This window comes from Cherax quadricarinatus, unplaced genomic scaffold (genome assembly GCF_038502225.1).
Source record: "Cherax quadricarinatus isolate ZL_2023a unplaced genomic scaffold, ASM3850222v1 Contig2241, whole genome shotgun sequence".
Lineage (NCBI taxonomy): Eukaryota > Metazoa > Arthropoda > Malacostraca > Decapoda > Parastacidae > Cherax > Cherax quadricarinatus.
In genome coordinates this window covers 37,501-64,997 of record NW_027197267.1, presented here as the reverse complement: position 1 = coordinate 64,997, position 27,497 = coordinate 37,501, and the positions used below count along the sequence as shown (strand labels likewise).

At 48.4% G+C, this 27,497-nt stretch overlaps 1 protein-coding gene across 2 annotated transcripts in view; it reads right to left on the bottom strand.

Annotated features, from left to right (window-relative positions):
• Positions 1-6,603: 6,603 nt before the first annotated feature.
• LOC128704755 (uncharacterized) overlaps positions 6,604-27,497 on the bottom strand; it is a 23,080-nt gene continuing 2,186 nt past the window's right edge. For both annotated transcript variants that reach the window (XM_070081297.1, XM_070081296.1), the window contains exon 2: positions 6,604-7,725. In XM_070081297.1, the coding sequence (XP_069937398.1) occupies positions 6,688-7,626 (939 nt within the window). In that variant the 5' untranslated portion in view covers positions 7,627-7,725 and the 3' untranslated portion in view covers positions 6,604-6,687. The remainder of the gene's footprint in view (positions 7,726-27,497) is intronic.

Sequence of the window (27,497 nt, the reverse complement as noted above, 5' to 3'; positions counted from 1 at the left end):
GCTGGTCGTTACTAGCTCCACTTCTGGCCACCTAAACATTGTCATACCTGTTCTAAAAGCTATGTAAGACTCTTGCCTCTGCAATTTCTCGATGTAAGTCGTTCCACTTCCCGAGTACATTCACAGAGGTGAGTGGGACACCTACCAAGTGCTGTACTCAACACACCTCATGAATAAGACAAGTGAGTCAGAGAGACATGTACACTGACACATCTATCCTCCACTATCTATCCTCCACTATCTATCCTCCACTATCTATCCTCCACTATCTATCCTCCACTATCTATCCTCCACTATCTATCCTCCACTATCTATCCTCCACTATCTATCCTACACTATCTATCCTCCACTATCTATCCTCCACTATCTATCCTCCACTATCTATCCTCCACTATCTATCCTCCACTATCTATCCCCCACTATCTATCCTCCACTATCTATCCTCCACTATCTATCCTCCACTATCTATCCTCCACTATCTATCCTCCACTATCTATCCTCCACTATCTATCCTCCACTATCTATCCTCCGCTATCTATCCTCCACTATCTATCCTCCATTATCTATCCTTCACTATCTATCCTCCACTATCTATCCTCCACTATCTATCCTCCACTATCTATCCTCCACTATCTATCCTCCACTATCTATCCTCCACTATCTATCCTCCACTATCTATCCTCCACTCTCTATCCTCTACTATCTATCCTCCACTATCTATCCTACACTATCTATCCTCCTCTATTTATCCTCCACTATCTATCCTTCACTATCTATCCTCCACTATCTATCCTCCACTATCTATCCTACACTATCCATCCTCCACTATCTATCCTCCACAATCTATCCTCCACTATCTATCGTACACTATCCATCCTCCACTATCTATCCTCCACTATCTATCCTCCACTATCTATCCTCCACTATCTATCCTACACTATCTATCCTCCACTATCTATCCTCCACTATCTATCCTACACTATCTATCCTCCACTATCTATCCTCCACTATCTATCCTCCACTATCTATCCTACACTATCTATCCTCCACTATCTATCCTCCACTATCTATCCTCCACTATCTATCCTCCACTATCTATCCTCCACTATCTATCCAACAATATCTATCCTCCACTATCTATCCTCCACTATCTATCCTCCACTATCTATCCTCCACTATCTATCCTCCACTATCTATCCTGCACTCTCTATCCTCCACTATCTATCCTCCACTATCTATCCTTTATTATCTATCCTCCACTATCTATCCTACACTATCTACCCTCCACTATCTATCCTCCACTATCTATCCTCCACTATCTATCCTCCACTATCTATCCTACACTATCTACCCTCCACTATCTATCCTCCACTATCTATCCTCCACTATCTATCCTCCACTATCTATCCTCCTCTATCTTTCCTACACTATCTACCCTCCACTATCTATCCTCCACTATCTATCCTCCACTATCTATCCTCCACTATCTATCCTCCACTATCTATCCTACACTATCTATCCTCCACTATCTATCTTCCACTATCTATCCTACACTATCTATCCCACACTATCTATCCTCCTCTATCTATCCTACACTATCTACCCTCCACTATATATCCTCCATTATCTATCCTCCACTATCTATCCTCCACTATCTATGCTCCACTATCTATCCTCCACTATCTATCCTCCACTATTTATCCTCCACTATCTATCTTCCACTATCTATCCTCCACTATCTATTCTCCACTATCTATCCTCCACTATCTATCCTCCACTATCTACCCTCCACTATCTATCCTCCACTACCTATCCTCCACTATCTATCCTACACTATCTATCCTCCAAAATCTATCCTACACTATCTATCCTACACTATCTATCCTCCACTATCTATCCTACACTATCTATCCTCCACTATCTATCCTCCACTATCTATCCTCCACTATCTATCCTACACTATCAATCTTACACTATCTATCCTCCACTATCTAGCCTCCACTATCTATCCTCCACTGTCTATCCTCCACTATCTATCCTCCACTATCTATCCTCCATTGACTTGTACTCACTGGAGCGCAGGAGAGAGAGATATATCATAATCTACACTTGGAAAATCTTGGAAGGAATGGTCCCAAATCTGCACACAGAAACCACTCCCTACGAAAGTAAAAGACTGGGCAGGCGATGCAAAATGCCGCCAATAAAAAGTAGGGGCGCCATTGGTACACTAAGAGAAAACACCATAAGTGTCCGGGGCCCAAGACTGTTCAACAGCCTCCCATCAAGCATTAGGGGAATTGCCAATAAACCCCTGGCTGCCTTCAAGACCCCTGGCTGCCTTCAAGACCCCTGGCTGCCTTCAAGACCCCTGGCTGCCTTCAAGACCCCTGGCTGCCTTCAAGACCCCTGGCTGCCTTCAAGACCCCTGGCTGCCTTCAAGACCCCTGGCTGCCTTCAAGACCCCTGGCTGCCTTCAAGACCCCTGGCTGCCTTCAAGACCCCTGGCTGCCTTCAAGACCCCTGGCTGCCTTCAAGGCCCCTGGCTGCCTTCAAGACCCCTGGCTGCCTTCAAGACCCCTGGCTGCCTTCAAGACCCCTGGCTGCCTTCAAGACCCCTGGCTGCCTTCAAGACCCCTGGCTGCCTTCAAGACCCCTGGCTGCCTTCAAGACCCCTGGCCCTGGCAGCCTTCAAGACCCCTGGCTGCCTTCAAGACCCCTGGCTGCCTTCAAGACCCCTGGCTGCCTTCAAGACCCCTGGCTGCCTTCAAGACCCCTGGCTGCCTTCAAGACCCCTGGCTGCCTTCAAGACCCCTGGCTGCCTTCAAGACCCCTGGCTGCCTTCAAGACCCCTGGCTGCCTTCAAGACCCCTGGCTGCCTTCAAGACCCCTGGCTGCCTTCAAGACCCCTGGCTGCCTTCAAGACCCCTGGCTGCCTTCAAGACCCCTGGCTGCCTTCAAGACCCCTGGCTGCCTTCAAGACCCCTGGCTGCCTTCAAGACCCCTGGCTGCCTTCAAGACCCCTGGCTGCCTTCAAGACCCCTGGCTGCCTTCAAGACCCCTGGCTGCCTTCAAGACCCCTGGCTGCCTTCAAGACCCCTGGCTGCCTTCAAGACCCCTGGCTGCCTTCAAGACCCCTGGCTGCCTTCAAGACCCCTGGCTGCCTTCAAGACCCCTGGCTGCCTTCAAGACCCCTGGCTGCCTTCAAGACCCCTGGCTGCCTTCAAGACCCCTGGCTGCCTTCAAGACCCCTGGCTGCCTTCAAGACCCCTGGCTGCCTTCAAGACCCCTGGCTGCCTTCAAGAGAGAGCTGGACAGATACCTAAAGTCAGTGCCGGATCAGCCGGGCTGTGGCTCGTACGTTGGACTGCGTGCGGCCAGCAGTAACAGCCTAGTTGATCAGGCCCTGATCCATCGGGAGGCCTGGTCATGGACCGGGCCGCGGGGGCGTTGATCCCCGGAATAACCTCCAGGTACCTCCACTATCTATCGTCTATTATCTATCCTCCACTGTCTATCATCCACTATCTATCGTCTACAATCTATCCTCCACTATCTAACCTCCACTATCTATCCTACACTACCTATCCTCCACTATCTATCCTCCTCTGTCTATCCTCCACTATCTATCCTACACTATCTATCCTCCACTATCTATCCTCCACTTTCTGTCCTCCACTATCTATCGTCTATTATCTATCCTCCACTGTCTATCATCCACTATCTATCGTCTACTATCTATCCTCCACTCTCTATAGTCTACTATCTATCCTCCACTATCTATCCTCCACTATCTATCGTCTACTATCTATCCTCCACTATCTATCCTCCACTATCTATCTTCCACTATCTATCCTACTCTATCTATCCCACACTATCTATCCTCCACTATCTATCCTCCACTTTCTGTCCTCCACTATCTATCGTCTACTATCTATCGCCTACTATCTATCTTCCACTATCTATCGTCTACAATCTGTCCTCCACTATCTAACCTCCACTATCTAACCTCCACTATCTATCGTCTACTATCTATCCTCCGCTATCTATCCTCCACTATCTATCGTCTACTATCTATTTTCCACTATCTATCCTACACTATCTATCGTCTACTATCTATCCTCGACTATCTATCCCACACTATCTATCGTCTACTATCCTTCCTCCACTCTCTATCCTCCACTATCTATCGTCTACTATCTATCCTCCACTATCTATCCTCCACTATCTGTCGTCTACTATCTATCCTCCACTATCTATCCTCCACTATCTATCGTCTACTATCTATCCTCCACTATCTATCGTCTACTATCTATTCTCCACTATCTATCCTACGCTATCTATCGTCTACTATCTATCCTCCACTCTCTATCCTCCACTATCTATCGTCTACTATCTATCCTCCACTATCTATCCTCCACTATCTATCCTCCACTATCTATCCTCCACTATCTATCGTCTACTATCTATCCTCCACTATCTATCCTCCACTATCTATCCTCCACTATCTATCGTCTACCATCTATCCGCCACTATCTATCCTCCATTATCTATCCTACACTATCTATCCTCTACTATCTATTTTCCACTATCTATCCTCCACTATCTATCCTCCTCTATCTATCGTCTACTATCTCTTCTCCACTATATATCCTCCACTATCTGTCGTCTACTATCTATCCTCCACTATCTATCCTCCACTATCTATCCCCCTCTATCTATCCTTCACTACCTATCCTCCACTATCTATCGTCTACTATCTATCCTCCACTATCTATCCTCCACTATCTATCGTCTACTATCTATCCTCCACTGTCTATCCTCCACTATCTATCCTCCACTATCTATCCTCCACTATCTATCCTCCACTATCTGTCCTTCACTATCTATCCTCCACTATCTATCCTCCACTATCTATCCTCCACAATCTATCGACTACTATCTATCAACCACTATCTATCCTCCACTATCTATCCTCCACTATCTATCCTCCACTATTTATCCTCCTCTCTCTATCCTCCACTTTCTATCCTCCACTATCTATCCTCCACTATCTATCCTCAACTATCTATCCTCCACTCTCTATCTTCCACTATCTATCCTCAACTATCTATCCTCCACTATCTATCCTCCACTATCTAACCACCACTATCTATCCACTACTATCTATCTTCCACTACCTATCCTCCACTATCTATCCACCACTATCTTTCCACCACTATCTCTCTTCCACAATCTATCCTCCTTTATCTCTCCTACACTTTCTATCCTCCACTATCTATCCTCCACTATCTATCCTGCACTATCTATCCTCCACTATCTATCCTCCACTATCTGTCTTCCACTATCTATCCTCAACTATCTATCCTCCACTGTCTATCTTCCACTATCTATCCCCAACTATCTATCCTCTGCTATCTATCCTCCACTATTTATCCACCACTATCTATCCACTACTATCTATCCTTCACTATCTATCCTCCACTATCTGTCCTGCACTATTTATCCACCACTATCTATCCACTACTATCTATCCTCCACTATCTATCCTCCACTATCTATCCTCCACTATCTATCCACCACCATCTATCCACCACTATCTATCCTCCACTATCTACCCTTCACTATCTATCCACCACTATCTATCCACCACTATCTATCCTGATAAAGCTCTACACAGAGTGAAACATGACTTGATAAAGCTCTACACAGAGTGAAACATGACTTGATAAAGCTCTACACAGAGTGAAACATAACTTGATAAAGCTCTACACAGAGTGAAACATGACTTGATAAAGCTCTACACAGAGTGAAACATGACTTGATAAAGCTCTACACAGAGTGAAACATAACTTGATAAAGCTCTACACAGAGTGAAACATAACTTGATAAAGCTCTACACAGAGTGAAACATGACTTGATAAAGCTCTACACAGAGTGAAACATGACTTGATAAAGCTCTACACAGAGTGAAACATGACTTGATAAAGCTCTACACAGAGTGAAACATGACTTGATAAAGCTCTACACAGAGTGAAACATAACTTGATAAAGCTCTACACAGAGTGAAACATGACTTGATAAAGCTCTACACAGAGTGAAACATGACTTTATAAAGCTCTACACAGAGTGAAACATGACTTGATAAAGCTCTACACAGAGTGAAACATGACTTGATAAGGCTCTACACAGAGTGAAACATAACTTGATAAAGCTCTACACAGAGTGAAACATGACTTTATAAAGCTCTACACAGAGTGAAACATGACTTGATAAAGCTCTACACAGAGTGAAACATGACTTTATAAAGCTCTACACAGAGTGAAACATAACTTGATAAAGCTCTACACAGAGTGAAACATGACTTCATAAAGCTCTACACAGAGTGAAACATGATAAAGCTCTACACAGAGTGAAACATGATAAAGCTCTACACAGAGTGAAACATGATAAAGCTCTACACAGAGTGAAACATGATAAAGCTCTACACAGAGTGAAACATGATAAAGCTCTACACAGAGTGAAACATTGTCCCAATTAAAGCTTGCTCTATAACCAGCTTGTTGCAATCAGTAATATTGACTTTGGATTCGTTCGTGAATTGTGTAACTCTAGGGGAGTGGGTTAAGCTGCACTCCAGAGTGCGTAGATTGCGTGAGATGTGCTCTGAAGTGCGTAAGGTGTACTCTATAAGAGTGCGTAGGTTGTACTCACCGGTATTCTGGCGTAGGAGGTGAGTTGTAGCCAAGACTTATCAACTTCACTCTGACTTTCACTATCTTCTCCTTGTAGCTGCACACTGAGCTCTCCGTCGGAGCTCCCTGCGTCGTCCAGAGGTCCATTGAACCCGTACGTCGGGTCGGAAGCCCGTCGCTTAACCCGTTCGGTCTCCAGGGGCTTGTGGGCCCCTGGAACATTGTGGTCTTCAGAAGCCTTTTGGACTCCGTGAACCCTGTGGTCTTCAGGGGCCCTGTGGACCCCGAGAACCTTGTGGTCATCGAGAGCCTCGTGGTCTTCGGGGACCTTGTGGTCTTCGAGAGCCTTGTTGACCCCGGGAGCCTTGTGGTCTTCGAGAGCCTTGTGGGCCCCGGGAGCCTTGTGGACCCCTGGAGCCTTGTGGTCTTCGAGAGCCTTGTGATCCCCGGGAGCCTTGTGGTCTTCGAGAGCCTTGTGGACCCCGGGAGCCTTGTGGACCCCGGGAGCCTTGTGGTCTTCGAGAGCTTTGTTGACCCTGAGAACCTTGTGGTCTTCGGGAGCCTTCGGTCTCCCAGGGCCGCGAAGAACGGCTGGTGGAGGGTGAGGTGGAGAATTCGTCAGGTGATTACTGATCGCGGGATGATCGTAGGGAAATGCGTGATCCTCTGTTAGTACTCTCACTCGGCTTTTTAAGAGTTCGTACTCGCGGGTGAGGTAAGAGTCCCGTTTCTGGCCCTGTTTCTTGGCTGTTTCTAAGACTCCTCTTATCGTTTCCAAACGGTTCAACAGGAAGAGGAACGAGGCGGCTTGCGTCAACAAGACGAACAGGAAGACAGACAGGAACAACAGGAGAAGGGGCCGTTGGCGTGTCTCTGTTTCCTGTTGTAGTCCCCGTTGACACTCCGAAGTTAACGGCTGCTTATCACCCATGGTTGTATAAGTTCCGTTGTGCGTTAACGGTGTACCTATTACCGTTAATCTGTTCTCTCGTCACCTGTCACATTATCCGTTAAGACGAGACCGATTTCACTGAATAAAAACAACAGTTAACAGGAGGTAACCCACAAACAGAAGCAGGAAAATAACTACTAACACATTTCAACCTCGATTTGAGGTCCTTATCAGCAGAAAATGACCTAAAACGAACTTTAAGCTTAAATATATATATATATATATATATATATATATATATATATATATATATATATATATATATATATATATATATATATATATATATATATATATATATATATATATATATATATAAATTATTTTTAACACACTGGTCGATTCCCGCCAAGACAGGGTGGCCCACCAAGGCAGGGTGGCCCACCAAGGCAGGGTGGCCCACCAAGGCAGGGTGGCCCACCAAGGCAGGGTGGCTCACCAAGGCAGGGTGGCCCACAAAGGCAGGGTGGCCCACCAAGGCAGGGTGGCCCACCAAGGCAGGGTGGCTCACCAAGGCAGGGTGGCCCACCAAGGCAGGGTGGCCCACCAAGGCAGGGTGGCTCACCAAGGCAGGGTGGCCCACCAAGGCAGGGTGGCCCACCAAGGCAGGGTGGCCCACCAAGGCAGGGTGGCCCACCAAGGCAGGGTGGCCCACCAAGGCAGGGTGGCCCACCAAGGCAGGGTGGCCCACCAAGGCAGGGTGGTCCACCAAGGCAGGGTGGCCCACCAAGGCAGGGTGGTCCACCAAGGCAGGGTGGCCCACCAAGGCAGGGTGACCACCAAGGCAGGGTGGCCACCAAGGCAAGGTGGCCCACCAAGGCAGGGTGGCCCACCAAGGCAGGGTGACCACCAAGGCAGGGTGGCCACCAAGGCAAGGTGGCCACCAATGCAGGGTGGCCACCAAGGCAGGGTGGCCACCAAGGCAGGGTGGCCCACCAAGGCAGGGTGGCCCACCAACGCAGGGTGGCCCACCATGGCAGGGTGGGCCACCATGGCAGGGTGGCCCACCAAGGCTGGGTGGCCACCAAGGCAGGGTGGCCCACCAAGGCAGGGTGGCCACCAAGGCAGGGTGGCCCACCAAGGCAGGGTGGCCCACCAAGGCAGGGTGGCCACCAAGGCAGGGTGGCCACCAAGGCAGGGTGGCCACCAAGGCAGGGTGGCCCACCAAGGCAGGGTGGCCACCAAGGCAGGGTGGCCACCAAGGCAGGGTGGCCCACCAAGGCAGGGTGGCCCACCAAGGCAGGGTGGCCCACCAAGGCAGGGTGGCCCACCATGGCAGCGTGGCCCACCAAGGCAGGGTGACCCACCAAGGCAGGGTGGCCCACCAAGGCAGGGTGGTCCACCAAGGCAGGGTGGCCCACCAAGGCAGGGTGGCCCACCAAGGCAGGGTGGCCCGAAAAAGAAAAACTTTCACCATCATTCACTCCATCACTGTCTTGCCAGAAGGGTGCTTTACACTACAGTTTTTAAACTGCAACATTAACACCCCTCCTTCAGAGTGCAGGCACTGTACTTCCCATCTCCAGGACTCAAGTCCGGCCTGCCGGTTTCCCTGAACCCCTTCATAAATGTTACTTTGCTCACACTCCAACAGCACGTCAAGTATTAAAAATCATTTGTCTCCATTCACTCCTATCAAACACGCTCACGCATACCTGCTGGAAGTCCAAGCCCCTCGCACTCAAAACCTCCTTTAACCCCTCCACAACATTGGGACACAGCAACAAGGGGACACAGCAACAAGGGGACACAGCAACAAGGGGTCAGAGCAACAAGGGGACACAGTAACAAAGGGACACAGCAACAAGGGGACACAGTAACAAAGGGACACAGCAACAAGGGGACACAGTAACAAAGGGACACAGCAACAAGGGGACACAGTAACAAAGGGACACAGCAACAAGGGGACACAGTAACAAAGGGACACAGCAACAAGGGGACACAGTAACAAAGGGACACAGCAACAAGGGGACACAGTAACAAAGGGACACAGCAACAAGGGGACACAGCAACAAGGGGACACAGCAACAAAAGGACACAGTAACAAGGGGACACAGCAACAAGGGGACACAGCAACAAGGGGACACAGCAACAAGGGGACACAGCAACAAGGGGACACAGTAACAAGGGGACACAGTAACAAGGGCACACAGAAACAAGGGGACACAGCAACAAGGGGACACAGCAACAAGGGGACACAGTAACAAGGGCACACAGAAACAAGGGGACACAGCAACAAGGGGACACAGCAACAAGGGGACACAGCAACAAGGGGACACAGCAACAAGGGGACACAGCAACAAGGGGACACAGCAACAAGGGGACACAGCAACAAGGGGACACAACAACAAGGGGACACAGCAACAAGGGGACACAGCAACAAGGGGGCACAGCAACAAGGGGACACAACAACAAGGGGGCACAGCAACAAGGGGGCACAGCAACAAGGGGGCACAGCAACAAGGGGACACAGCAACAAGGGGGCACAGCAACAAGGGGACACAGCAACAAGGGGACACAGCAACAAGAGGACACAGCAACAAGGGGACACAGCAACAAGGGGACACAACAACAAGGGGACACAGCAACAAGGGGACACAGCAACAAGGGGACACAGCAACAAGGGGACACAGCAACAAGGGGACACAGCAACAAGGGGACACAGCAACAAGGGGACACAGCAACAAGGGGACACAGCAACAAGGGGACACAACAACAAGGGGACACAGCAACAAGGGGACACAGCTGCAATGGGACACAGCAACAATGGGACACAGCAACAAGGGGTCACAACTGGAAGTTGAAGACTCAGATGAGTCACAGGGATGTTAGGAAGTATTTCTTCAGTCACAGAGTTGTCAGGAAGTGGAACAATCTGGAGAGTGATGTAGTGGAGGCAGGATCCTTATATAGCTTTAAGAAGAGGTATGATAAACTATATGGAACAGCGAGAGAGTAGACCTAGTAGCCACCAGTGAAGAGGCGGGGTCAGGAGCTGTGAATCGACCCCTACAATCACAAACAGGTGAGTACATACACACACACACACACACACACACACACACACACACACACACACACACACACACACACAACACACACACACACACACACACACACACACACACACACACACAAAACACACACACACACACACACACACACACACACACACACACACACACACACACACACACACACACACACACACACACACACACACACACACACACACACACACACACACACACACACACACACACACACACACACACACACACACACACACCCACACACACCCTCCACCACTTGACACAAACACTTGACACAAACACGTACCACCCCTTCCCTAACCACCTCACCTTAGCCATCTACCCCTCCCCCAAACCACCTAACCCCTCCCCAAACAGTCTAACCCCCGCTCAACTACCTCCCTCCCTCCAATAACCATCCTCCCCCTCCCCCATAACTATCCATCCCCTCTCTCCCCCAAACCATCTAACTCCCTCCCCCAACTATCTCTACCCCTCCAATAACCATCCTCCCCTTCCCCCATAACCATCCATCCCCTCTCCTAACCATCTATTCCCCTCCCCCTAACCAGGATGAGGACAAGGGGCTCCAAGGACGAATCTGAGAGGGAGGAATGGGAGGTAGAGCTCAAAAAAAGGGAGGAAGACTGGGGAAGGAGACTAGATGAGCTGGAAAGGAAGATGGAAGAGAGGTTAGCAGCAGAATGCAGAAGGTGGAAGCAACAGGCCACAGCAGCAGAAATCAAGATAGAGAGATTAGAAGAGGAGCTGAGACATCTGAAACAGCACAGAGACAAAGATATTACAGAAGTAGCATCGGCAATGGCTACATCGAACACAGACAACAGGTCCGAAGGAAGCATGGAAACTAAACTGTATGCAGAGGTCCTGTCAAACCCACATGGGGCCAAAACAAAGACAGGGAGCACACTAGGACATAATGAGAGGTTGGAAGACATTGAAGGAACTAGGACATGTGCAAGGACCTTACCAGATACCTGTGGGGGCCAGGAGCAGGTGAGCAGGAAGGATAAACCAAGAAGCATAGGGGCCATAACTAGGGAAGGGACTGAAGGAAGGAACACTCCACGGGAAGGAACTAAAACACATCAGAGGATGCAATGGGAGTCACAGTGGGAGGTGGAAAGGGAGAGATCCGTGTTTGTCTATGGGCTAGACGAAGCTAAAGGGGAAACTTATGATGAAAGAAAGCAGGAGGAGAAAAAAGCGATTGAAGACATCATGAAGGTGATAGGCGAGGGGGACATGACCCAGGTGGCAAATTTTCGGAGAATTGGGTGGTTCACAAAGAAAAGGAATCGGCCTCTCAAAGTAATTTTCAAGGCAGAATCAACCCGAACCATGATCCTGCAGGAGAAAGCACGGCTGAGAGGCAAGCAGGAGTTCCGGAGTGTGTACCTCGATCGAGACAGAACACAGGACGAAAGGAAGACAATGAAAGAGAGAGTTCAAAAACGAAAGGAGAAATGGGAGGAAATGAAAAAGGAGAGCAGAATAACCCAGGATCAAATGGAAGGACAAGCGCACCCCCCAGAAACACCTGCAGAAGGACTCCAGCCACGACACCCCCAAGGCAACTGAACAATCCAAACCAACCATCACACACCGATCCCTCTGTTTCCACCCCCCGCACCACAGTTACAGTATTAGAACAGAAGTTGAAGGTTTGGTACACAAATGCAGATGGATTAACGAATAAACATGAGGAATGGCAAGAAAGAATCAATGAGAAGTCCCCAGACATCATAGCAGTTACAGAAACAAAACTCATGGAGACAATAACAGATGCAATCTTCCCACCAGGATACCAGATCATGAGGAAAGATAGAAGGGGCAGGGGGGGAGGTGGGGTTGCTCTGCTCGTAAAAAACAGATGGAAATTCGAGAAAATGGAAGGAATAGATGAGACGGGAGAAAGAGACTACATAGCAGGTACACTTCAGTCTGGGGAACACAAAGTGGTCATTGCAGTGATGTATAATCCACCACAGAACTGCAGGAGGCCAAGAGAGGAATATGAAGAGAGCAACAGAGCAATGGTGGACACACTTGCTGAGGTGGCAAGAAGAGCTCACTCCAGCAGAGCAAAGTTGCTGGTTATGGGGGATTTCAACCACAGGGAGATTGACTGGGAAAACCTGGAGCCACATGGGGGTCCCGAAACATGGAGAGCCAGGATGTTGGACGTGGTGCTGGAAAACCTCATGCACCAACATGTTAAGGACACTACCAGAGTGAGAGGGGAGGATGAACCAGCAAGATTGGACCTTGTGTTCACCCTGGGCAGCTCAGACATTGAGGACATCAAGTATGAGAGTCCCCTAGGAGCTAGCGACCACGTGGTTCTGTGCTTTGAATACATAGTAGAGCTGCAAGTGGAGAGAATAACAGGAGTAGAATGGGAAAAGCCTGACTATAAAAGAGGGGACTACATAGGGTTGAAGAACTTCCTGCGGGAGGTCCAGTGGGACAGAGAACTGGCAGGAAAGCCAGTAAATGAAATGATGGAATATGTAGCAACAAAATGCAAGGAGGCAGTGGAAAGGTTCATTCCCAAGGGCAACAGTAACAACGGGAAGACCAGAACGAGCCCCTGGTTTACCCGACGGTGTAAGGAGGCAAAAACAAAGTGCAATAGAGAATGGAAAAAGTACAGAAGGCAGAGAACACACGAAAATAGGGAGATCAGTCGCAGAGCCAGGAATGAGTACGCACAGGTAAGGAGGGAGGCCCAGCGACAGTATGAAAATGACATAGCATCGAGAATCAAGACTGACCCGAAACTGTTGTATAGCCACATCAGGAGGAAGACAACAGTCAAAGACCAGGTGATCAGATTAAGGACAGAAGGTGGAGAACTCACAAGAAATGATCAGGAGGTATGTGAGGAGCTGAACAGGAGATTTAAGGAAGTTTTTACAGTAGAGACAGGAAGGGCTGTGGGAAGACAGCACAGAAGGGAACATCAAGAGGGAATATACCAACAAGTGTTGGATGACATACGAACAACTGAGGAGGAGGTGAAGAAGCTCTTAAGTGACCTTGACACCTCAAAGGCGATGGGACCGGACAACATCTCCCCATGGGTCCTTAGAGAAGGAGCAGAGATGCTGTGTGTGCCTCTAACCACAATCTTCAACACATCCCTTGAAACTGGGCAACTACCTGAGAAATGGAAGACAGCTAATGTAGTCCCCATATTTAAGAAAGGAAACAGAAACGAGGCACTAAACTACAGACCTGTGTCTCTGACATGTATTGTGTGCAAAGTCATGGAGAAGATTATCAGGAGGAGAGTGGTCGAACACCTGGAAAGGAACAAGATTATAAATGAAAACCAGCATGGGTTCATGGAAGGCAAATCTTGTATCACAAACCTCCTGGAGTTTTATGACAAGGTAACAGAAGTAAGACACGAGAGAGAGGGGTGGGTAGATTGCGTTTTCCTAGACTGCAGGAAGGCCTTTGACACAGTTCCCCACAAGAGATTAGTGCAGAAGCTGGAGGATCAGGCGCATGTAAAAGGGAGGGCACTGCAATGGATAAGGGAATACCTGACAGGGAGGCAGCAACGAGTCATGGTACGTGAAGAGGTATCACAGTGGGCGCCTGTTACGAGCGGGGTCCCACAGGGGTCAGTTCTAGGACCAGTGCTATTTTTGATATATGTGAACGACATGATGGAAGGAATAGACTCTGAAGTGTCCCTGTTCGCAGATGACGTGAAGTTGATGAGAAGAATTAAATCGGACGAGGATGAGGCAGGACTGCAAAGAGACCTGGACAGGCTGGACATGTGGTCCAGTAACTGGCTTCTCGAATTCAATCCAGCCAAATGCAAAGTCATGAAGATTGGGGAGGGGCAAAGAAGACCGCAGACAGAGTATAGGCTAGGTGGACAAAGACTACAGACCTCACTCAGGGAGAAAGACCTTGGGGTGACCATAACACCGAGCACATCACCGGAGGCACACATCAACCAAATAACCGCTGCAGCATACGGGCGCCTGGCAAACCTGAGAATAGCGTTCCGATACCTTAATAAGGAATCGTTCAAGACACTGTACACTGTGTATGTTAGGCCCATACTGGAGTATGCAGCACCAGTCTGGAACCCACACCTGGTCAAGCACGTCAAGAAGTTAGAGAAAGTACAAAGGTTTGCAACAAGGCTAGTCCCAGAGCTCAAGGGAATGTCGTACGAGGAAAGGTTAAGGGAAATCGGACTGACGACACTGGAGGACAGAAGGGTCAGGGGAGACATGATAACGACATACAAGATACTGCGGGGAATAGACAAGGTGGACAGAGATAGGATGTTCCAGAGAGGGGACACAGGGACAAGGGGTCACAACTGGAAGCTGAAGACTCAGACGAGTCACAGGGACGTTAGGAAGTATTTCTTCAGTCATAGAGTTGTCAGCAAGTGGAATAGCCTAGCAAGTGAAGTAGTGGAGGCAGGAACCATACATAGTTTTAAGAAGAGGTATGACAAAGCTCAGGAAGCAGAGAGAGAGAGGATCCAGTAGCGATCAGTGAAGAGGCGGGGCCAGGAGCTGAGTCTCGACCCCTGCAACCACAATTAGGTGAGTACAATTAGGTGAGTACACACACACACACACACACACACACACACACACACACACACACACACACACACACACACACACACACACACACACACACACACACACACACACACACACACACACACACACACACACACACACACACACACACACACACACACACACACACACACACACACACACACACACACACACACACACACACACACACACACACACACACACACACACACACACACATTGCACCAACTAATCCCACAACAAACTTTAGCACTGGGATTAACTAATCTCCCTCTAGGATTCGCCACTCTGACTTCTCTTAACACGAATGTCTGAAAATATTCTATTGTGTATGTTGTGATTTCTGCCTATCTATCACGGAACAGTAGGCCTACTAGAGTGAGTTTTGAGTAGGTTATAATTGGCGGTGTAGTGACTGTAGGCTAACACTCTGGTGGGGTAGTGACTGTAGGCTGACACTCTGGTGGTGTAGTGACTGTAGGCTGACAGTCTGGTGGTGTAGTGACTGTAGGTTGACACTCTGGTGGTGTAGTGACTGTAGGCTGACACTCTGGTGGGGTAGTGACTGTAGGCTGACACTCTAGTGGTGTAGTGACTGTAGGCTGACAGTCTGGTGGTGTAGTGACTGTAGGTTGACACTCTGGTGGTGTAGTGACTGTAGGCTGACACTCTGGTGGGGTAGTGACTGTAGGCTGACACTCTGGTGGGGTAGTGACTGTAGGCTGACACTCTGGTGGTGTAGTGACTGTAGGCTGACAGTCTGGTGGTGTAGTGACTGTAGGTTGACACTCTGATGGGGTAGTGACTGTAGGCTGACACTCTGGTGGGGTAGTGACTGTAGGCTGACAGTCTGGTGGGGTAGTGACTGTAGGCTGACACTCTGGTGGTGTAGTGACTGTAGGCTGACACTCTGGTGGGGTAGTGACTGTAGGCTGACACTCTGGTGGGGTAGTGACTGTAGGCTGACACTCTGGTGGTGTAGTGACTGTAGGCTGACACTCTGGTGGTGTAGTGACTGTAGGCTGACAGTCTGGTGGGGTAGTGACTGTAGGCTGACACTCTGGTGGTGTAGTGACTGTAGGCTGACACTCTGGTGGGGTAGTGACTGTAGGCTGACACTCTGGTGGTGTAGTGACTGTAGGCTGACACTCTGGTGGTGTAGTGACCGTGGGCTGACACTCTGGTGGTGTAGTGACTGTAGGCTGACACTCTGGTGGTGTAGTGACTGTAGGCTGACACTCTGGTGGTGTAGTGACTGTAGGCTGACAGTCTGGTGGGGTAGTGACTGTAGGCTGACACTCTGGTGGTGTAGTGACTGTAGGCTGACAGTCTGGTGGTGTAGTGACTGTAGGCTGACAGTCTGGTGGTGTAGTGACTGTAGGCTGACACTCTGGTGGTGTAGTGACTGTAGCCTGACACTCTGGTGGTGTAGTGACTGTAGGCTGACAGTCTGGTGGTGTAGTGACTGTAGGCTGACAGTCTGGTGGTGTAGTGACTGTAGGCTGACAGTCTGGTGGTGTAGTGACTGTAGGCTGACACTCTGGTGGGGTAGTGACTGTAGGCTGACACTCTGGTGGGGTAGTGACTGTAGGCTGACAGTCTGGTGGGGTAGTGACTGTAGGCTGACACTCTGGTGGTGTATTGACTGTAGGCTGACACTCTGGTGGGGTAGTGACTGTAGGCTGACACTCTGGTGGGGTAGTGACTGTATCCTGACACTCTGGTGGTGTAGTGACTGTAGGCTGACACTCTGGTGTTGTAGTGACTGTAGGCTGACAGTCTGGTGGGGTAGTGACTGTAGGCTGACACTCTGGTGGTGTAGTGACTGGAGGCTGACACTCTGGTGGGGTAGTGACTGTAGGCTGACACTCTGGTGGTGTAGTGACTGTAGGCTGACACTCTGGTGGTGTAGTGACCGTAGGCTGACACTCTGGTGGTGTAGTGACTGTAGGCTGACACTCTGGTGGTGTAGTGACTGTAGGCTGACACTCTGGTGGTGTAGTGGCTGTAGGCTGACAGTCTGGTGGGGTAGTGACTGTAGGCTGACACTCTGGTGGTGTAGTGACTGTAAGCTGACAGTCTGGTGGTGTAGTGACTGTAGGCTGACAGTCTGGTGGTGTAGTGACTGTAGGCTGACACTCTGGTGGTGTAGTGACTGTAGCCTGACACTCTGGTGGTGTAGTGACTGTAGGCTGACAGTCTGGTGGTGTAGTGACTGTAGGCTGAGAGTCTGGTGGTGTAGTGACTGTAGGCTGACAGTCTGGTGGTGTAGTGACTGTAGGCTGACACTCTGGTGGTGTAGTGACTGTAGACTGACACTCTGGTGGTGTAGTGACTGTAGGCTGACAGTCTGGTGGGGTAGTGACTGTAGGCTGACACTCTGGTGGTGTAGTGACTGTTGGCTGACAGTCTGGTGGGGTAGTGACTGTAGGCTGACACTCTGGTGGTGTAGTGACTGTAGGCTGACACTCTGGTGGTGTAGTGACTGTAGGCTGACAGTCTGGTGGTGTAGTGACTGTAGGCTGACAGTCTGGTGGGGTAGTGACTGTAGGCTGACACTCTGGTGGTGTAGTGACTGTAGGCTGACACTCTGGTGGTGTAGTGACTGTAGGCTGACACTCTGGTGGTGTAGTGACTGTAGGCTGACACTCTGGTGGTGTAGTGACTGTAGGCTGACACTCTGGTGGTGTAGTGACTGTAGGCTGACACTCTGGTTGTGTAGTTACTGTAGGCTGACACTCTGGTGGTATAGTGACTGTAGGCTGACACTCTGGTGATGTAGTGACTGTAGGCTGACACTCTGGTGGTGTAGTGACTGTAGGCTGACACTCAGGTGGTGTAGTGACTGTAGGCTGACACTCTGGCGGTGTAGTGACTGTAGGCTGACAGTCTGGTGGTGTAGTGACTGTAGGCTGACACTCTGGTGGTGTAGTGACTGTAGGCTGACACTCTGGTGGTGTAGTGACTGTAGGCTGACAGTCTGGTGGTGTAGTGACTGTAGGCTGACACTCTGGTGGTGTAGTGACTGTAGGCTGACACTCAGGTGGTGTAGTGGCTGTAGGCTGACACTCTGGTGGTGTAGTGAATGTAGGCTGACACTCTGGTGGTGTAGTGACTGTAGGCTGACACTCTGGTGGTGTAGTGACTGTAGGCTGACACTCTGATGATGTAGTGACTGTAGGCTGACAATCTGGTGGTGTAGTGACTGTAGGCTGACACTCTGGTGGTGTAGTGACTGTAGGCTGACACTCTGGTGGTGTAGTGACTGTAGGCTGACTCTCTGGTGATGTAGTGACTGTAGGCTGACAATCTGGTGGTGTAGTGACTGTAGGCTGACACTCTGGTGGTGTAGTGACTGTAGGCTGACACTCTGGTGGTTTAGTGACTGTAGGTTGACACTCTGGTGGTGTAGTGACTGTAGGCTGACAGTCTGGTGGTGTAGTGACTGTAGACTGACACTCTGGTGGTGTAGTGACTGTAGGCTGACACTCTGGTGGTTTAGTGACTGTAGGCTGACACTCTGGTGGTGTAGTGACTGTAGGCTGAGTCTGAAGGCTATGACTGGTAGTGGTGACTGTTGGCTGACAGTCTGGTGGTGTAGTGACTGTAGGCTGACAGTCTGAAGGCTATGACTGGTAGTGGTGACTGTAGGCTGACAGTCTGGTGGTGTAGTGACTGTAGGCTGACAGTCTGAAGGTTATGACTGATGGTGTAGTGACTGTAGACTGACAGTCTGAAGGTTATGACTGATGGTGTAGTGACTGTAGGCTGACAGTCTGAAGGTTATTACTGGTGGTGTAGTGACTGTAGGCTGACAGTCTGAAGGTTATTACTGGTGGTGTAGTGACTGTAGGCTGACAGTCTGAAGGTTATGACTGGTGGTGTAGTGAATGTAGGCTGACAGTCTGAAGGTTATGACTGGTGGTGTAGTGAATGTAGGCTGACAGTCTGAAGGTTATTACTGGTGGTGTAGTGACTGTAGGCTGACAGTCTGAAGGTTATGACTGGTGGTGTAGTGACTGTAGGCTGACAGTCTGAAGGTTATGACTGGTGGTGTAGTGACTGTAGGCTGACAGTCTGAAGGTTATGACTGGTGGTGTAGTGACTGTAGGCTGACAGTCTGAAGGTTATTACTGGTGGTGTAGTGACTGTAGGCTGACAGTCTGAAGGTTATGACTGGTGGTGTAGTGACTGTAGGCTGACAGTCTGAAGGTTATGACTGGTGGTGTAGTGACTGTAGGCTGACAGTCTGAAGGTTATTACTGGTGGTGTAGTGACTGTAGGCTGACAGTCTGAAGGTTATGACTGGTGGTGTAGTGACTGTAGGCTGACAGTCTGAAGGTTATGACTGGTGGTGTAGTGACTGTAGGCTGACAGTCTGTGAGAGTGTCTCTCTCCCTCCCTCACTTCTGCTTTAATCTCTCCCTTTTTTCTCTACCTTGTAAAGGCTCCCTTGGCCCACCTCCCTCCCTGCAGGAACCACACCAGGGGCCACACCGGAGGTTACTGACACTGTTCTACACCCTTAGCTCTATCAGCATTTAGTGTCACTACACTTCACCCCTAGACACACTAGGGGGTGTCGCTATAACTACTGACACTGTTCTACACCCTTAGCTCTATCAGCATCTAGTGTCACTACACTTCACCCCTAGACACACTAGGGGGTGTCCCTGTAGCTACTGACACTGTTCTCCACCCCTAGCTCTATCAGCCTCTAGTGTCGCTACACTTCACCCCTAGACACACTAGGGGGTGTCCCTGTAGCTACTGACACTGTTCTCCACCCCTAGCTCTATCAGCCTCTAGTGTCGCTACACTTCACCCCTAGACACACTAGGGGGTGTCCCTGTAGCTACTGACACTGTTCTGCACCCCTAGCTCTATCAGCCTCTAGTGTCGCTACACTTCACCCCTAGACACACTAGGGGGTGTCCCTGTAACTACTGACACTGTTCTCCACCCCTAGCTCTATCAGCCTCTAGTGTCGCTACACTTCACCCCTAGACACACTAGGGGGTGTCCCTGTAACTACTGACACTGTTCTCCACCCCTAGCTCTATCAGCCTCTAGTGTCACTACACTTCACCCCTAGACACACTAGGGGGTGTCCCTGTAGCTACTGACACTGTTCTCCACCCCTAGCTCTATCAGCCTCTAGTGTCACTACACTTCACCCCTAGACACACTAGGGGGTGTCCCTGTAACTAGAAAGCTGACAGTGACAGTAGATAGAATCAAATGAGAATGGAATAAGTGGATAAAAGATAAAGAAAGGATTAGTAAATATGGTTAGAGGGAGAAATATAAGTAATTAATGGAGTAATGATGTGTTAGTGATAACTTGTAGAATGAAGAGGATATGGAAAATGGTTGTGGATATAGAAGGGTGGAATGAAGAGGTGAAGATGGCAGCTAGCATAAAAAGATAGCATAGGAGACGTTTTTACAAGTTAGAAATGACATATGTTTAAGGCAGAATATATGGAAGTGGAAATTAGAGGTTAAGAAACAAGTGAGAGAGAGAGAGTTGAACAGAAGAACCAATGAAAATAGTGGATAATTAGCAAGTTTATCTCACAATAAGACAGATTTGGAGAGCCAATGGATTTGATATTTTAAAAGAGGGAGAGTTAGAGGTATCAGGAAGATGGAGAGAATATTATGAGGAACTGTTAAATGTTGATGAAGATAGGGAAGCTGTGATTTTTGCATTGCGCAGGGTGATATAACATCTGGTAGGGGTGAGGAAGGGCTAGTTGTGAGTATGGGGGAGGTGTGTGGGGCTGTGTGAATGTGGGGGAAGTGTACGAGGCTGTGTGAGTGTGAGGGAGATGTGTGTGGCTGTGTCAGTGTGAGGAGGGGCGTGATGCAGAGAGTCAAACAGCTGGGATAGATGGGATAAAGATAGAAATGTTAAAAGCAAGTTTCTGCGGTTGGTGCTGTTATTTAATAAATGTACAGAAGAGGGTAAGGTACCTAGGGATTGGCAGAGAGCATGCATAGTTCCTTTGTATAAAGGCAAAGGGGACAAAAGAGAGTAAAAATTATAGGGGAATAAATCTGTTGAGTATACCTGGTAAAGTGTATGGTAGAGTTATTATTGAAAGAATTAAGAGTAAGACGGAGAATAGGATAGCAGATGAACAAGGAGGCTTTAGGAAAGGTAGGGGGTGTGTGGACCAGGTGTTTACAGTGAAATATATAAGTGAACAGTATTTAGATAAGGCTAAAGAGGTCTTTGTGGCATTTATGGATTTGGAAAAGGCGTATGACAGGGTGGATAGGGGGGCAATGTGGCAGATGTTGCAGGTGTATGGTGTAGGAGGTAGGTTACTGAAAGCAGTGAAGAGTTTTTACGAGGATAGTGAGGCTCAAGTTAGAGTATGTAGGAAAGAGGGAAATTATTTCCCAGTAAAAGTAGGCCTTAGACAAGGATGTGTGATGTCACCGTGGTTGTTAGACAGTAAAAGTAGGCCTTAGACAAGGATGTGTGATGTCACCGTGGTTGTTAGACAGTAAAAGTAGGCCTTAGACAAGGATGTGTGATGTCACCGTGGATGTTAGACAGTAAAAGTAGGCCTTAGACAAGGATGTGTGATGTCACCGTGGCTGTTAGACAGTAAAAGTAGGCCTTAGACAAGGATGTGTGATGTCACCGTGGTTGTTAGACAGTAAAAGTAGGCCTTAGACAAGGATGTGTGATGTCACCGTGGTTGTTAGACAGTAAAAGTAGGCCTTAGACAAGGATGTGTGATGTCACCGTGGTTGTTAGACAGTAAAAGTAGGCCTTAGACAAGGATGTGTGATGTCACCATGGTTATTAGACAGTAAAAGGTGGCCTTAGACAAGGATGTGTGATGTCACCATGGTTGTTTAATATATAGATGGGGTTGTAAGAGAAGTGATGCTGGGGTGTTGGCAAGATGTGTGGAGTTAAAAGATAAAGAATCTAACACAAAGTGGGAGTTGTCACAGTTGCTCTTTGCTGATGACACTGTGCTTTTGGCAGATTCTGAAGACAAGTTGCAGAGGTTGGTGGATAAGTTTGGTAGGATATGTAAGAGATGGAAGTTAAAATTGAATATAGGAAATATCAAGGTGATTAGAGATTTGAGGTGCTGTTGGAGTATAAGCAAGGTAACATTTATGAAGGAATTCAGGGTAACCGGTTAAACGGACTTGAATCCTGGAGGTGGAGACTGCGTTATTATTATTATTATTATTATTATTATTATTATTATTATTATTATTATTAGTAGTAGTAGTAGTAGTAGTAGTAGTAGTAGTAGTAGTAGTAGTAGTAGTAGTAGTAGTAGTAGTATTCTATTATCTAGATTTCATCTACTTGCTCTCTCCCTGTCCCCTCATCTACCTCTCCCCTGGTCTTCCCCTCACCCTCTGTCTATCCCCTCATCTACCTCTCCCCTGGTCTTCCCCTCACCCTCTGTCTATCCCCTCATCTACCTCTCCCCTGGTCTTCCCCTCACCCTCTGTCTATCCCCTCATCTACCTCTCCCCTGGTCTTCCCCTCACCCTCTGTCTATCCCCTCATCTACCTCTCCCCTGGTCTTCCCCTCGGTCTCCCTGTTGGCCCTCAAAATACGTGAATGTTTGTTTTTGGTCTCAGACCTTTTCATTAGATTTAATGATGTACGGCTCCTCTCAGACTCAAATCTCACGAGGATCTATGAAATCTTCTGGGGACTCTTGATCCAGGAAATTGGAGGTAGCCTTGTACTTTGCATAATTTATATATTCTGAGAGGTATATATGTCTTAGTATACACACGGTGAGAGATGTGTATATCTTTTTGTATATACGCTGAGAGGTGTATATCTCAGTGTATATATACTGAGAGGTGTGTATCTCAGTGTATATATACTGAGAGGTGTATATCTCAGTGTATATACAGTGAGAGGTGTATATCTCAGTGTATATACACTGAGAGGTGTATATCTCAGTGTATATACACTGAGAGGTGTATATCTCAGTGTATATACACTGAGAGGTGTATATCTCAGTGTATATACACTGAGAGGTGTATATCTCAGTGTATATACACTGAGAGGTGTATATCTCAGTGTATATACACTGAGAGGTGTATATCTCAGTATATATACACTGAGAGGTGTATATCTCAGTGTATATACACTGAGAGGTGTATATCTCAGTGTATATACACTGAGAGGTGTATATCTCAGTGTATATACACTGAGAGGTGTATATCTCAGTGTATATACACTCAGTGTAGAGGGTGTATATCTCAGTGTATATACACTGAGAAGTGTATATCTCAGTGTATATACACTGAGAGGTGTATATCTCAGTGTATATACACTGGTAGTTTACATTAATCAGTATTTTAGGTATTAAAGTATTCTTGACTGGTGGTGTACAGGTGACCTGCAGCCTTAATGACCCTCGTGCAGTAGATAGACTTTAAACCCCATTAACCAACCAACCAGTCTTAATGACCCTCGTGTAGTAGATAGACTTTAAACCCCATTAACCAACCAACCAGTCTTAATGACCCTAGTGTAGTAGATAGACTTTAAACCCCATTAACCAACCAACCAGTCTTAATGACCCTCGTGTAGTAGATAGACTTTAAACCCCATTAACCAACCAACCAGTCTTAATGACCCTCGTGTAGTAGATAGACTTTAAACCCCATTAACCCTATTAACCAACCAACAACAACAAGAAATGACCGTGAAGTATGTGAGGAACTCAACAAGAGATTCAAAGAAGTGTTCACAGAGGAGACAGAAGGGACTCCAGAAAGACGGAGAGGTGGGGCACACCACCAAGTGCTGGACACAGTGCACACAACCGAGGAAGAAGTGAAGAGGCTTCTGAGTGAGCTAGATACCTCAAAGGCAATGGGGCCAGATAACATCTCCCCATGGGTATTGAGAGAGGGAGCAGAGGCGCTATGTGTACCCCTAACAACAATATTCAATACATCTATCGAAACAGGGAGATTGCCTGAGGCATGGAAGACAGCAAATGTAGTCCCAATCTTTAAAAAAGGAGACAGACATGAAGCATTAAACTACAGACCAGTGTCACTGACATGTATAGTATGCAAAATCATGGAGAAGATTATCAGGAGAAGAGTGGTGGAACACCTAGAAAGGAATGATCTCATCAACAGCAGCCAACATGGTTTCAGGGACGGGAAATCCTGTGTCACAAACCTACTGGAGTTCTATGACATGGTGACAGCAGTAAGACAAGAGAGAGAGGGGTGGGTGGATTGCATTTTCTTGGACTGCAAGAAGGCGTTTGACACAGTTCCACACAAGAGATTGGTGCAAAAACTGGAGGACCAAGCAGGGATAACAGGGAAGGCACTACAATGGATCAGGGAATACTTGTCAGGAAGACAGCAGCGAGTCATGGTACGTGGCGAGGTGTCAGAGTGGGCACCTGTGACCAGCGGGGTCCCGCAGGGGTCAGTCCTAGGACCAGTGCTGTTTCTGGTATTTGTGAACGACATGACGGAAGGAATAGACTCTGAGGTGTCCCTGTTTGCAGATGACGTGAAGTTGATGAGAAGAATTCACTCGATCGAAGACCAGGCAGAACTACAAAGGGATCTGGACAGGCTGCAGACCTGGTCCAGCAATTGGCTCCTGGAGTTCAATCCCACCAAGTGCAAAGTCATGAAGATTGGGGAAGGGCAAAGAAGGCCGCAGACGGAGTACAGTCTAGGGGGTCAGAGACTACAAACCTCACTCAAGGAAAAAGATCTTGGGGTGAGTATAACACCAGGCACATCTCCTGAAGCGCACATCAACCAAATAACTGCTGCAGCATATGGGCGCCTAGCAAACCTCAGAACAGCATTCCGACATCTTAATAAGGAATCATTCAGGACCCTGTACACCGTGTATGTTAGGCCCATATTGGAGTATGCGGCACCAGTTTGGAACCCACACCTAGCCAAGCACGTGAAGAAACTAGAGAAAGTGCAAAGGTTTGCAACAAGACTAGTCCCAGAGCTAAGAGGTATGTCCTACGAGGAGAGGTTAAGGGAAATCAACCTGACGACACTGGAGGACAGGAGAGATAGGGGGGACATGATAACGACATACAAAATACTGAGAGGAATTGACAAGGTGGACAAAGACAGGATGTTCCAGAGATTGGACACAGTAACAAGGGGACACAGTTGGAAGCTGAAGACACAGATGAATCACAGGGATGTTAGGAAGTATTTCTTCAGCCACAGAGTAGTCAGTAAGTGGAATAGTTTGGGAAGCGATGTAGTGGAGGCAGGATCCATACATAGCTTTAAGCAGAGGTATGATAAAGCTCACGGCTCAGGGAGAGTGACCTAGTAGCGATCAGTGAAGAGGCGGGGCCAGGAGCTCGGACTCGACCCCCGCAACCTCAACTAGGTGAGTACAACTAGGTGAGTACACACACACACACACACACACACACACACACACACACACACACACACACACACACACACACACACACACACACACACACACACACACACACACACACACACACACACACACACACACACACACACACACACACACACACACACACACACACACACACACACACACACACACACACACACACACACACACACACACACACACACACACACACACACACACACACACACACACACACACACACACACACACACACACACACACACACACACACACACACACACACACACACACACACACACACACACACACACACACACACACACACACACACACACACACACACACACACACACACACACACACACACACACACACACACACACACACACACACACACACACACACACACACACACACACACACACACACACACACACACACACACACACACACACACACACACACACACACACACACACACACACACACACACACACACACACACACACACACACACACACACACACACACACACACACACACACACACACACACACACACACACACACACACACACACACACACACACACACACACACACACACACACACACACACACACACACACACACACACACACACACACACACACACACACACACACACACACACACACACACACACACACACACACACACACACACACACACACACACACACACACACACACACACACACACACACACACACACACACACACACACACACACACACACACACACACACACACACACACACACACACACACACACACACACACACACACACACACACACACACACACACACACACACACACACACACACACACACACACACACACACACACACACACACACACACACACACACACACACACACACACACACACACACACACACACACACACACACACACACACACACACACACACACACACACACACACACACACACACACACACACACACAACACACACACACACACACACACACACACACACACACACACACACACACACACACACACACACACACACACACACACACACACACACACACACACACACACACACACACACACACACACACACACACACACACACACACACACACACACACACACACACACACACACACACACACACACACACACACACACACACACACACACACACACACACACACACACACACACACACACACACACACACACACACACACACACACACACACACACACACACACACACACACACACACACACACACACACACACACACACACACACACACACACACACACACACACACACACACACACACACACACACACACACACACACACACACACACACACACACACACACACACACACACACACACACACACACACACACACACACACACACACACACACACACACACACACACACACACACACACACACACACACACACACACACACACACACACACACACACACACACACACACACACACACACACACACACACACACACACACACACACACACACACACACACACACACACACACACACACACACACACACACACACACACACACACACACACACACACACACACACACACACACACACACACACACACACACACACACACACACACACACACACACACACACACACACACACACACACACACACACACACACACACACACACACACACACACACACACA